The sequence below is a fragment of the Calidris pugnax genome, unplaced genomic scaffold (assembly GCF_001431845.1).
Source record: "Calidris pugnax isolate Ruff unplaced genomic scaffold, ASM143184v1 scaffold70, whole genome shotgun sequence".
NCBI classification, from domain to species: domain Eukaryota; kingdom Metazoa; phylum Chordata; class Aves; order Charadriiformes; family Scolopacidae; genus Calidris; species Calidris pugnax.
In genome coordinates, this window is record NW_015090862.1 from 12,751,105 (window position 1) to 12,764,560 (window position 13,456).

The 13,456-nt window shown below is 48.4% G+C and overlaps 1 protein-coding gene across 3 annotated transcripts in view; it reads left to right on the plus strand.

The window, feature by feature from the left end:
- NTRK3 (neurotrophic tyrosine kinase, receptor, type 3) overlaps positions 1 to 13,456 on the plus strand; it is a 226,263-nt gene that overhangs the window by 31,694 nt on the left and 181,113 nt on the right. For all 3 annotated transcript variants that reach the window (XR_001412371.1, XM_014944753.1, XM_014944754.1), the window contains exons 2-3: positions 9,171 to 9,245; positions 10,522 to 10,593. Coding sequence is in view for 2 of the 3 variants with exons in the window: in XM_014944753.1 (XP_014800239.1) it covers positions 9,171 to 9,245; positions 10,522 to 10,593 (147 nt within the window). In the remaining variant the exon portion in view is untranslated. The remainder of the gene's footprint in view (positions 1 to 9,170; positions 9,246 to 10,521; positions 10,594 to 13,456) is intronic.

Below are 13,456 nucleotides of genomic sequence, written 5' to 3' on the forward strand. Positions count from 1 at the left end.
TGGACTCTTGCTCCTGCATCCTCGTTCCCAGTGCCGTATATCACAGTAACAGCTAGTTCGTGGGAGATTTTATTTTCTGCTTTTCCTCCTCCATCCATTTTCCTGTCTTCAAGCACAGCATGAAGTGCAATGCGTGCATGTGGCTGGCAGCGCTCCCCTTTTTGGGTCCTAGCTGAGCTAATACGGTCTATCAGGACACTTTCTTGCCTGTCTCCAAAGCCCTGTGCCTTTTTGGGGGGCTCCTTTCCACCACATGTTCTTTGGCACCGCTCTGTACCAAGAGTTATTCCTGCCAAGCTGAACTCTGGTGATCCAGTACCTTTAGTACATCTCCTTGTCTTGCTAATGTGAGTATGCACTGTGCTCTCCAGGAGAGAAACACAGCTGCCTTTGGAGCAGGCTTTGGCAGCTCTGCCTGCCTGTATGAATTTATATTATATATATATTTTAATTTCTGAAAAGCCCTGGACCTGTTCAGAGATGGGAGTGTGAGGAAATCTGACCTCCGGTTTGCAGTTGCAGGGAGGGTTTAATAAGGCAGAATATGATTACTGAAGCTGATTTTGACCAGGGTGCTGCTTCCTCTATAAAATGCCGTTTGATCTTTAAAGACCACAAAACGCTGCACATTGCTGGCTCTCGCTGCGTATAAAATACTGTGGATAAACCCATCCTTTCCTTTTGCATGGCAGGTGCCTGGGCAGCTGCCTAAAAAGGGGAGCTCTTTTGGTCTCCTGCGCCCCATAAAGCAAAGGGTGCTGCCGCACCTTGAGGTTTGTGCTTGGTGTAAAACTCCCAGGGGAATTGTTTTTTCTGCCCTTGGGTTGCCCTCTGGTCCCAGCTGGCTGTGTGACTGTTGCACAATTGTGGTGTGATTAGACACAAGCAGGTTGATGTTAGTGGTCCTAAGCAGCACCCTCTGCTCCATGTACCCCACGTCCACCTCTAATCACAGAATCTTCTAGGTTGGAAGGGACCTTAAAGGTCATCTTGTCCAACCATCAACCTAACTTTGATAAAAATAGACACCCGCACAACAAACAAAAAGCAACACCATCGTGGGAAGCACCTCTCTGGGGACAGAGGACTGGCTTTGCTGGCTCTGCTGCTGGCGAGTAAAGAAAGAAATGCCTTTTTGGGGAAATATCATCATTTTGGAGTCTGCCATCCAGGGGAAAAGGGGAGCAAGCTACTGCTGATGCTGCAGGCAGGGTGTGAGCTCTTACTCTTGCTGATGTTTCACCCCCAAGTGGTTGCATTCCTATATTTATGTCCATGTCTGCAAGACTAAAACTGCTCATCCCATCTTGTGCTCTCTGACTTCTGGTGGTGTCTGAGACTGTGCAGGGGTCAGGTAGTGATAGGCAATAAATAGCAAAGAGGTGGGGAGAGAGCCTGCAGTCCTGGGAGGTGCCGAGGTGGTGGTGGTCAGGGAGCTGGGTCTGAGCCAGTAGATGAACCAGTAGCCCAGCCCATAAACAGGGGGGTTCAGGGGCACCACCCCTCCAACCCTGCTCCCCGTGCAGGAGATGCTGCAGCTCTTCAGAGTTTCCTCCTGAAACTTTTGCGCTCTTGCTCATCTCTGATAAAGGAAGTTTCTTCAGCACTGGGATGATTTTGGACACTTAGTTCTTGCCCGGGACCCCAGAGCTGCTTTCTCCCAGCACTAGCTGAGTAATAGTGGTGGGATATTGAGGAGGGTATTTGTTATGATGGCAGTTGCACTGCTGCCCGCCTCACTTCTTCAGCTCTACTGTCCCACTTGCACTGTCTTCTTTCTTTTTGAAAGCAAGTGAGTGGGAATAACTCTACCTGCACTGAAAAACATTAGATGTAGTGTGTGATAACGGGGACATACTGCTTTCCGTGCGCTGCAGCAATCAGTCCAGGCTGGGTCCAGGCAGCCTGCTGTCCTCTAGTAATCCTGACACATTGTGCCCAGAAGGGAAGCTCTCTGCTTCATAAGTCACCAGCCAGAGCTGGTGTGGAACGTGGTGGCTGCCCTGGGGTGAGCTGGAAGCTTGTGGAGATCGTAGAAGGAAAATGAGTGAATCCACATGGGCACAGTAGCACCCTGAGAGGGGCTCGTGTCCTTGGGGGCAAAAGGAAATGGTGATGTCCTGGTTGTGTTGGCACTGCTGTCAGTTTTTTAAATGCAGGGACTTTCCTTTGCTCCTTTAGGTACAGCTCTTATACTCCTGGCAACCTTATGGGTGCCAGGCAGCATCATTTAATTGCAGTGCTTGGGATAACCATGTGTTTCAGCAGAGCTTAAAGCTGTTTCTCAGGGTATCGTCCACAGTAGGGTGTCTTTATATGGCAGTCTTGTTAGTGCAGCTGTAGCAGCTCTTCTGCACCTAGCAGTTGCTCCTAGCCAGCCTGGAGCCTGGCAGATGATGTTGGGTGAGCAGGAAGCTTGTCTAGGCTCATCCAATAGGTGTCCTGCAGGGGAGTCCTCTCCTCTGGATGCCTTGTGCCCTGTGAATTGCTTGTGTGTAGCAGTTGGATTTCTCCAGGAAGACCATTGAGATACCACACTGTGGTGACTGTATTGTTCCCACATCCTCCCCAGCCAGCGAGAGACTGGGACTTTTTCCTTTGCCCAGCCTTTCTGGAAGGGCCTGGTTTAGATCGTTGGGTTGGATGTGGCTGGACCCATGGGATGGGGACAGGGTATATTCCCCTCGCACCCTCCGCAGCACCCACATATCCCTAGGTGACCTCAGCAAGAAGAACAGATCTGCTAGTGCAGAGTGAGCTGTGTCACAGTGGTGTGTTTTATGATCATTACCTTGACGAATCACAATTACACTGTGGGGTTATGCTCATAATTGTTTCTACAAAGCTGGATTTATTCGCCCCCCTCCCTTCTCTCACTGACCTCAAATTATCCTTAATGATGCAGAGTTATCCACTGCTGGGTTATTTTTCCGTGCGCTTTTGAGAAAGGGAAGCCCATGCTTTAAATGGGGAAAATATTGCCCTCATAAGTCTTTATTCAGCTTCACTTGCCTTTAATGTTTAGTTACCAATTCACTTTTACAACTTCCATATTGAGGGAATCAAGTCCTTTGTGCCTCTGGTTATTAAATGTATGCAATAAGTGCCTTATAATACTGTGAAAGATGGCTCGTTCCTTTATGGCTTCCTCAGCCCTGTGTGGGGTTGTGAGGGATGGATAAAAGGAGCTGACAGTCCCTACCATGGCTGTGCTTTGCCCTGAGGTGTGGGACCTACCCCAGTGCCACGAGTTTCCCAGCCTCCAGGGCTTCCCATCAACATCTGCAGCACCTCTGCTTGGAGAGGGCAGGTGTTACCGGTCAAGGGTTTTTTACTTTCCTTCTATTTTCCTCCTGCAATCAAGTTCATATTTACATGGTCTGGAGCTGGTGTGCCAGGAAGTTTGTTTATAATGCTAAACAGATCAGGTAATTGTAAGCTAATGCTTCTGTCTGGATTGCAAGCTATAATACGCTTGGATGACAAATCAATTTTCCTATTGCCCTACAAGAGAGAGGATTCAAATGCTCTGCTTGCTTGTCTTATATATATGTATATGTAAAAAATTGTGTGTGTTGGGGTGCTGCCTGCTTGCTGGAGTGCAACTTATTCACAAGTCAGCATCCAAACACGAGTAGTGGTACTTGCATGGCATGGCTCTAACAGAGACGTGTCATCTGCTGTGGCAGTGAATGGACCTGATGGCATCCTGATGAAAAGTCGTTCCCCTCCGATCTGGGCTGGATAACAGATTTGGGTAGCACGTGTGTACACATGCTATATAATACTTGGCTCTTATCAAGTGCCTGTTTTAGCTATTGACCGCAGCGCTTGAAAAACTGAGAGAGATTAGATAAATATTATCCTTGTTGTATGAGGTGTGTGAAGGAAGGCCAGACACATTAAGTAGCCTCAAGCTAATCACTTGGTAAATTGGCATAAGAGGCTGTTTTTCACCTCTGTCTCATGCATGTGGGACGAAATGAACCTGGCTGTGTTTAAATCCCAGTAGATATTCTCATCTCCCTTGCATGAGCATGTGGAGCTGTGCAGGCTTGCTGTGAGGTCTTGAGAAGGTGACACCAGCCTGTGCTGTCAAACACCTCCTTGCACCGTGTCCTGGGAATGAAAGAAAATGCCATTTCCACAGGGTCAGTGGCTACCGGTCCCCTTCCAGCAAGTGGGGCACTTCTGGAGACCAGCTGAAACCTAAACCCTGCCTTGGTGACCATGTGGCCAACAACATCGCTGATCTGTCTCTATGTGATGCAGGGGCAAAGACACCTACCTCCTTACTGGTTTCACACAGTGGGAGTGAAATGTGATGCCCGTGAGCTGTGGAGCTGGCAAACAGGGCTTCACACTTCTCAAGTGCGCTGTTATCTGGGACATAGCGCCCACGCTCTGGTTCACCCATTGGTCTGACTTCAGTATTCTACAAGGCTTTCAATGAGTTTCAAAGGCATGGCTGTAGGTACATGGAGGCTGAGATATGATGCAGGGTTGGCCTCCAAAAGTTGGCTTACCCTGTGTCTTCCTCTGGAGAGGCAGCTGATTTTCTCGGCAAAGAGATGACTTTATGGTTAATATGATGCTACATTACATAATAAGTGGTTTGTTTTTCTGGAGAAGACACAGTATAGTCCAGGTGTTGTAGGTGAAGAGCTGGGTAAAGGAGAAGTGGTGGTGGGAGGTGTTGAAAGAGGAGATAACCACTTAGCTTTCTTGGAGGTGATGTTGGCTCCTGCTTTTGTTGAGGACACTGGCACAAAAGGCAGGAGCATGTTCATGAGCTTCACTGCTGGCACAGCACTGGGGCTGTAGGAGCATAGACTGGGATGAGGATGGCTGAGGGGAAGAGCTGCAGTAGCAAAACCAAGAGACAGTCTGCAATACAAAGTGTGATGAATGTGAATGTGGGTATAACAGGGATGTTTGCTGCCATCTAGGAAACGATGTCGGTTGGAAATGACATGGTGGATAGAAGTGCCTGGTGCAGTGCTCAGTTATGGGGTTAAATCAAGCCACTGGGCTGATGGGGCTGTGAGAAAGGCCAGTGTGGTCTCAGGCTGCAAGTCAAGAGGTTTCCAGTGTAACTGGGGAGTTGCTTGTGTTGTGATACAAGCAAAACCTCCTGGAGACTGCTCTGTGGTTTTGGTCACCCTTATTCGAGAAAAAGGGACCTAAATAGGCTGACGAATAAAATGGAGAACTGTTTTCTATTACAGTGTCTGTCACAATGGTCCTTGCATAGGTCACCAAGCATGAGCACCAGTTGTGCTGGGTCTGAAGCCAGAAGCAAAATAACCTCTCTGCTTGAGCAATATATCTGCATCACTTCTGGGACTTGAGTTAGTATCTCTTCAAGGCACTTGAGACAATTTGCCTTGCACTTCACTGCTTAGTGGAGATGTGCTGCCTTAGAAGAGCTGGCCTTGTGTAACTTATAAATGATAGTTGGGTGGGTCTGGCTCTTGCTTGTAAAAGAGGGAGGAGGAAATGACGGGAAAGGAAAAGAGCTGCTTAAGCAAAGACAGTTTTGACACGAGAAAATGGATCTAAAATGCTTGTGGGTAAGAAATGAGAAGCGCAGGGGAGTTTCAGTGCAGCATTTCAGTATGAGTTGGGAGGGCAAAGCCATAGCTACTCCTAAGGTGGACTTTGATCAGTCTGTAAAGGGCATGGTATAAAGCCACCTCTGCTGTGCAAGGAGACCTGGGACCAACAAGACCCTCCAAACATACAAGAAGTATGAGAAAGAAGCGAGTACTTAAACAAACACCCCCTTCCCTCAACCTTCCTCCTTTAGAAAAATAAAAAAAAGTGAGCAATCTCATCTGTGTTAGCGATGCATTTCATATGGTCTTGATTAGAAGTTGGAAAAGAGTCTAGTTGGATGATGGTGAGCGCTTCAGAATTTGCGAAGTATGGTATTAGTCTTGAAGCTATTGCATCTTGCAGAAGAGCAGCTTACCTTAGTAATAACTGAGGAATGCCACAGTTATATATTCAGAGATGTTTGCAGGGAGGAGGGAGTAACCCACTGACTGTAATTCATACCTCAAAGCCTAATCGCAGAGACCAGGGCAGGGCTGGGGGTTGTCACATCTGTATTTGGCGTGAACCCAGCACCCGTGTTCCTGCCAGGTTAATGAACCGAGGCAGAGGAGAAGGAAGGTCTCCATCTTTGGCGGTAATTGGGAGGATATAAGATTTCTAAGGCAAGCAAAATCCTGGAAGGAAAAGAGTGGGAACTAGTTGAGATACTGAGGGACATGAAGAGGGACTTAAGTTTTAGGGGTGGAGTTTCTTTGCTTGGTTGGTTTGCTTTCCTGTGCAACCACTGCCAATTTTGCAATCACAGCTTGACTCCTGGAGCTTTCAGAATAAGATGCATTTCTCTTTTGTTTTAAAGTGGATTCAGGTGAACCCAGCCAGCATAAAGCTACACTACTCTTTCCAAAGCAATAGGGAACCAAAGAAAATTATTTTCCTGGTGTATCTTCAGGGTGAACCAAGACTGATTCGCTACTTCTAGGAGCAAGGGTGAAACTTCTGCTAAGCTGAAAAAATCAGAGAAAAAAGTAGAAGAGCCATTTCTGGGAGTCTCTGAGAAAGGAAGTGCCTGTGTAGCTTAAAGAACTCCAAGTCCCTTGCTGATCTGTGCTCCTAATTCAAGATAACGCTATATCCCTGTATTGCACTCTATGTAAAGCAGCTGCTGGGTTGGAGGATTACACTATACATAAGTGTGTGTAGATGTATTTATTTCCACTCTTGCTTCAATTGTCTCTCCTTTTATGGGTGTGTGTGTCTATGTTAAATAACATACCAAAGCATATCTGGCTCGAGAAGCTCATGGGCTTTGTTTGGGAGGCTGGAACACAAGTTGTGGAGTTGTATTTACAGTCTAGTGTAATGTCACTTCTGGGGGAGCTTGGCCATGAAGGGGCTCCCAAGACCCCTGGACCCCAGCGCTGAGTTGTCAGAAGGTCACGTCTGTGCGCGTCGCTGGGAACAAGCTTGGGTCTTTTTTTGCCTCTTCTAGAATGCTGCCCACATGGTTTTGAGTGTCAGGTCAAAAATAACCTTGACTTTTTTTAGCATACACAATCAATAAAACAAGAGCCAATCTGGCCGCCGCCTCCTTCCCAGCTGTGGTTGTTCCATAGCTTCTGGCTTGGGGCTGCTCCATCCCTCCCCGAAGGTCATTGCTTGGATGCTGTAGCTTCAGCATGCCCTGCTGGTAAACCCACATCATCCCACTCCTGCTTCTTCCCATGTTCATTTTTTCTCTTGGAGGACCCTCTCATTTGGGTTGTAGGAGTTACAAGTGGAAAATATCTTCAACTTCTGTTCCTATCCTTGCTCAGTCCCCCAGTCTTGTGGCCCGGGACATGAATTTGCAGCCCTACCCTGTCTCGGCAGGGTTTCAGTGAGCCCTCGGATCTCATGACTGACGCCTCCCAGTCTATGTTTTGTTCTGCAAGTGTTCACAGGGAATACGCAATGGCTGTAATAATGTCCTGTTTCTCATTCTGTCTGGGACGCAGGCGATCCAAGCTGATGAGCCGGTCACTGAGGATGAACCGCAACTTACACTGTCATGCAGCAGCCAGTTGGGAGCTTATGCTGTGTCCTTACGCTAACCCCTCAGGGTATGCAGGCGATTATGGAACATGTGGAAAGCAGAGGTGACTCTTGTGGGTCTCTGCTTTTCCTGGATCTGGATGGCGAAAGTAGAGAAATATGTTTAGGTTTAGTCCAGGCTTTGTATTTTCCTTTCTTGAGCAGGGTGGTATTTGGGAGATAACTCAAATAGGTCCATATATTTTTGTCACGCTAATTCATCTGCTCTTGTGCAAGCACAAGGCGTAGCGAGTGCTGGAGGAGAAACGTGTGGCCCCCATGACTGCTCTGGAAGTGGTCAAAGATCCATCTTTGGCTTACTCACCCGCTGGACCACCACATGGGGTCTTACAACCTTCTTGCTTAGAATCATAGAATCATGGGATGGTTCTCAGTGTTGGCCTGTCACCCCAACCCTTCATCACTTGGAAATGTTTCCCCTCTCCAGAGACAAGTCCAAAGCCAATTATTGCATCAAGGCAGATGTGAGCTTGGGTGCACGTGTTCTTTAACTTCAAGGTTGGGCTTCTTTCACATATTGTCTAAGGGGACCAGCCAGATGTTTTTCCCTCTCTGTTTGCTTTGAGAGAGGACCACCTCCACCCCTCTGCAGCAAAGACCTTCTTGAAAATGTTTGTGCTTTCTGGTGAGAGGGTGTCTGAGTTTAATGTGAGAGAAAGCCTGAACTGGCCAAGGACTGCCTGAGAGATGAGGACCGAACTCCTTCCCCACCATGCATCCATCTTCTTAGCAGAGGTCTATGGCCACAGCCAGCTGGCCATGCTGCTGCCAGCATCACTTCTGTGCTGCCGATAACAGGGGACCTTGTTCTCTGGGGCTGTCGATCTGTCACTTTCACCCAGCTCTAATATTTACTGAATAACGATCCCGTGGTGACAGATCTATTTCTGCTTTTGTTCTCTATAACATACCTGCCAGTGAGCCCTGGGCACCTGAGGAATTTATAATAAGGGCACGGTTTCCAAAATAATTTTGATGTGCTCCTACCAGCAGCATTTCCAGGACCCTGTTTGTCCACCCCAGTAAAAAACTGGAAAAATATATCACTTTTTTCTTTTTACCTTCCACTTAGGCCCCAAGTTTTTGTTGAGAGATCATATTTGCCTTCACTCTTTTTTCGTGAGCTGTCTTGATAGTGTCTGTTTGACTGGTGTGCACAGCAAGGTGCAGAGAGCGACAGTGACTTGAGCAAGGATGTTCAATGGATTGGTTGCACGTTCCACACTCAAAACTGTTGTTAAAACCATGTTGTTTGGCTTTCCTAAAGCACTGGGAAAACAGAATAAAAAGCAGCATGAGAAACTGCTTGTTTTGGCAGTGTGCTGTATGTGTCTGAGGGTATGGGTGCTGAAGCTTGAGCAGGTCCAATCCCCAGGCCTGTTGCAAGAAGGTTTTGGCTGAAGGAAGGCGGGAAGAGGTGTGGGGCTGGGTGGTGGGACATCACACATTCTTGCTGTGTGCTGTCTCCTGCTTGGGCAGAGCTGTTGTACCACAGCTGAGCCTTTTCTTCTTCTCCACAGACACATAGAGAACTGGAAGAACTTGCAGACGCTGAATGCGGTTGACATGGAGCTGTACACGGGACTCCAGAGGCTGTGAGTATGTTCTGCGTGTCGGGGAGGAGAACAGCACTGGGCAGCTGCTTCCTTCCAGCAAAGAGCTGTGGCTTGCCTCTATCCTCAGTCTTCACACTGCCATGTTCAGAGCCTGTTTAAGCTCTGCCATATTTTGCTATGAGGCTTAACTAAGTGGAGATGAAGTCCTTTTTGGTCCTTACTGGGTCTGCGGGAAGGAAGATTGCTAGCTCCTGACAGCTCTGTCAACACACATCGGCCCTGACCTCTCTTCTCTCCCGCTGTTCTGGTTCTGGGCTTGTGTGTTGTTCTGACTCATTTCAGCCCCACAATGCAAAATTCCAGCTGTCTCCCCCAATCCTTCATTACTGGGATGTTGGCCCTAATTTAGGGCAGTTGCCATGATGGTCGTGCTGCACGATGAGGGAATTGCATCTCCATGCACAACCCTCCAAGCCCTGGGAGAGGTCAACTGTGTGTGTCATTGAGGGGAAACTGAGGTCTGTGCGATTGAAGGGACTTGCCAGGTGCTTGGGAAGCCTGGCCAAGCAAGGATACCACCCAGTCTCTTAATTGGAGACCCTGCTAATGTGTTTCACTGGGAGCTTTACATTAGGTACAGCTTGCCTGCTGGTTGGAGGTGTACATTGCTGAGCACCCATAAAACCAAACCCCAGCAAGCTGTGCGTATAACATGCCCCATTCTTGTAAGCAGGCTGGCTGCTATCACCTCACCTAAGAAAAGAGCAATGAAGTTTGGGGTGCTTTTGTCCGCAGCAGATATTGATAAACCCTTGTCAGACTGCTGATACAGCTTCTCCAAAAATGAAGGGGGAATCCGCTTCCCACCCCATGTCCATATCTCCCTTAGCAAAATACTCACCCTTTCTTGTCAGAGCTGCAAGCAGAAGGGTTTTCTCTTTGGTTTGAGGGAGGGGGGAGACGGTGGTGCTGGGGGTTAGGTTTGCTGTGGGAGGATGGTTTGCATTTGTGAAGATGGAGGGAGAGGAGAAGAGCAGGAGATGCTCTGGGCCACCCCAGCAAGCCTTTGTGGATGCTGGGGGAGAGGCTCACCCAGCAGCCTCTCTGTGCTGAGCCTGTGCTGTAGCCATATCAGATGCAGCTGAAAAGCCCAATTTCCTCTTTGCTTGTAACTCATAAAGGCTGTCTGGGGAGAGGTGTGCCTCCTGGGGGGTGGGAATCAAGGGCTTGTGGTGCACCTGAGCTGCTGAGCGTTGGGTTTTAGAAGCAGTTGTCTTCCTTGACTCCATCGCTGCCCTTCTGCATCTCTTTGCAGGACAATCAGGAACTCAGGACTACGAAACATCCAGCCGCGCGCCTTTGCCAAGAACCCTCACCTGCGCTACATGTGAGTGTCCGTGGCTACTGCTGCCTTTGCCCTCTGCTCCCCGTGGAAATGCCATCCCCAAAGTGCCTGTTGGGGAGAGCAGTGGCAGGGAAGGAGGATGCTGATGGGGAAAGGAAGGGAGAGGTGGAAAAAGAGGAGTAGAAGGAAAAGTGAAGGAGCCGGGAAGTGCAATGGGCCCCGGTGCAGGACAGGGTGAGCTTCTGCTGGGCAGCCGATGGGTTTTGGTGTCTAATAGCTGGCCTTTGATGGCTGGTCTAACGAGTAATTGCTTCATTAGCAGCCTTGTGGTGGCTGGTGCACACTTCTCTTTCTGCAGACTTTGGGGGGCAGCTGCATGACCCAGTACACGGCTGGAGCCTGGCCCACTCATTAGCTTTTAGCCAGAGGGCATTTTTCTGGCACAGATCCAGGGGTGCAGGGCTGCCAGCTCTGCTCCTAATTATTGACTTCTTAAACCAGCATTTGCAGTGGGCCTGGAGTAAGGACGTTTTGTGCCGGAGAGGCTGGAGTCCCATGATTGTGGGACATCACACAATTGTCCAGCTGCTGGGGCATCATTAGCCATAAGTTACAGCATCGCGGGGAATTTCTGCATCCTTGAGACCAAGGACATTGATTTCTTTTCTGGATACATGTTTGCTTTTCCTAAGGTGATAAATGAAAGCCTGAATTTCAGGCCAGTGTGCAAGGCGCTCCATGGGTTGAATTAACTCATCAAAGTGACTGTGTCTAAGATCAAACCCTTCTCAGCTCTGGTATAGATATAAAAAGTGAGAGGTCCTTGGCCTTGGGCATGAGCTGATGGGCTGGATGGAGGGAGTGTGTCTTCCTGCTTCTTAGAAACCAATGCTAGTGGCTTCTTCCATGAAAAACAGCAGCACACTTCCGTTTGAGTCTGTGGATGCACACTGTCATCGATATGGACATGTTCCTGGCGGAGGGAGATAGATGTGACCTGTAGAGCAGGATAGATTTGTCTTTTGATGTCTGCTTGGAGATGATGTGAACTCAAAAACCCCAAAAGCTTCCTTTATGGAAAACCAGTTACAGTTGCTAAGTGACAGTAAAGTACTTGCTAAAAGGAGACCTGCAGTACCAAAGGGCATGAATAGTTAAGGGCGTTATGAACAAGCCTTTTTGAGTTTGAAGAAGTACTTATTTTGTCAGCATAAACCCTCCTTAATGCTGACCACTGGGATTTTCATGATTTCTGCACTTTGTTATTTTGATTTGTAGTGTTTGTTTTGTTTTCTGTAGTTGTTTGTTACTGGGAAGTGTTGTCTCTGAATACCTCTCTCAATTGATTTTTTTTTTTTTTAGGGGGATTGTTTGTCAATTGTGCAATTGCTGTTTATGTATCTAGCAGATAAAATGAACAACATTTGATTCTTGATGAAATTAGTTTGGATGTCGTAGGAGTTTAGAAGGCCGCGTGCGCTTGTTCTGTGGCTGAATGTGTCGTTAATGTGTACACATGCAATTGTTGCTGCTTTTTCCAGAAGTGTTTGGTTTTGTCTTTTGAGATTACTTTTGAGATTGGAAAAAAACCCCACATCCATCTTGTGTCAAGAGTTAAGGTTGGTATGTGGTGATGAAATATGTGTTTGTTTACTGCTTGGGCCATGTAAGATTGATCATGTTCTTAACATCTTTCTTTCCTTGCCTTTTGAAGCTCGAGGCAAGTTAAGTATATTATTTGGTTAGTGTTTGTTGTTGGATTTTGATGCTGTTCCTGGGACCTGGCAGCGTGGAAGTTTGCAAGGTGGATGTTCCCCATGGCAGATGCTGGGCACCTGGGGATGGAGACCTGGTGCTTGCTGGGATGTTGGCTCCCTCCTGCTCCCCAGAGGCTCTTGGGCCACGGTGGTGCTGTTCCCTTGGAGCCAGGCTGCTTTTTTGGGGGCTCACTCTCCTTGATGGGGAAAACGCAGTGGCTCCCAAGGCTTTTGTAGCCTGGCAGGCACCTGGTGCCACCTGGGATCCCCTCCATGGCCACAGCACCGTGCCTCCTTGGCTACTCTGCAGCTGCTGCCTCCTGGGGAGCTCAACTCGCCGAAGGCCTGACATTTTCTGCAACCACTGCACGTAGGAGCCAGGGATAAAAGGATTAATGGAAATGTCACTCTGCTGTAAGTCTTGGGCTGCTGTAATGAGGTACAGTAGCTGACAGGAGCGAGGGATACTGTCCCAATCCCCTGGCAGCGGGGCTGGCTGCGGCTGGATGGGTGCAGGGATGGGGGCTGTGGGATGGTGTGCTTAAGGCTTGTTGAGTTACTGGTATGCATTGTCATTGCTGCTCTGGTTTTCCTTCTCCTTTGCTGGCTGTTTGGATGGTTGCAGGTGGAGTTGAGTCAATAAGATGGCAAATGTGTCTAATAAATGACAGAGAGCTTTCACTGCCAGGAAGGGCTGGCACAGGGTGGTGGGGACCCTGGGCTGGACCTTTGCAGGGTGCTGTAAGCTGGGTCTGAGCCACAGCAAGCATTATTCCACATGAAGCTTATGTACAAGTTGTGAGGACTCAAAAGCTGATGTTTCTTTCCCCCTCTCCCTCCCCATCCTGGGTCAAACCCCAGCCTCCTGCTGAAGTAAGTATTTTCCCCAGTGCCTTTCATCAAGGTTTCCTCCTCTCAGATGGGCCAGATAGCTCTGCCTTCTCCCAGCAACTTCTATTTCTGGCCCTTCCTCTGTGCACACACTTGTCTTCAGACCCCAGCTGTGCAATCACAAGCGGATCACTTATCCCAGCTCTAATTGCAGGAGCTCAGGTTTGTGGGGGTTTGTTTAAGATAATGGTTCTGGATAAAGTTTGGCTTTGTTCCCCCCTCCCCCCTCAATCCCCATCACAGAAGCAGGGAGGAAA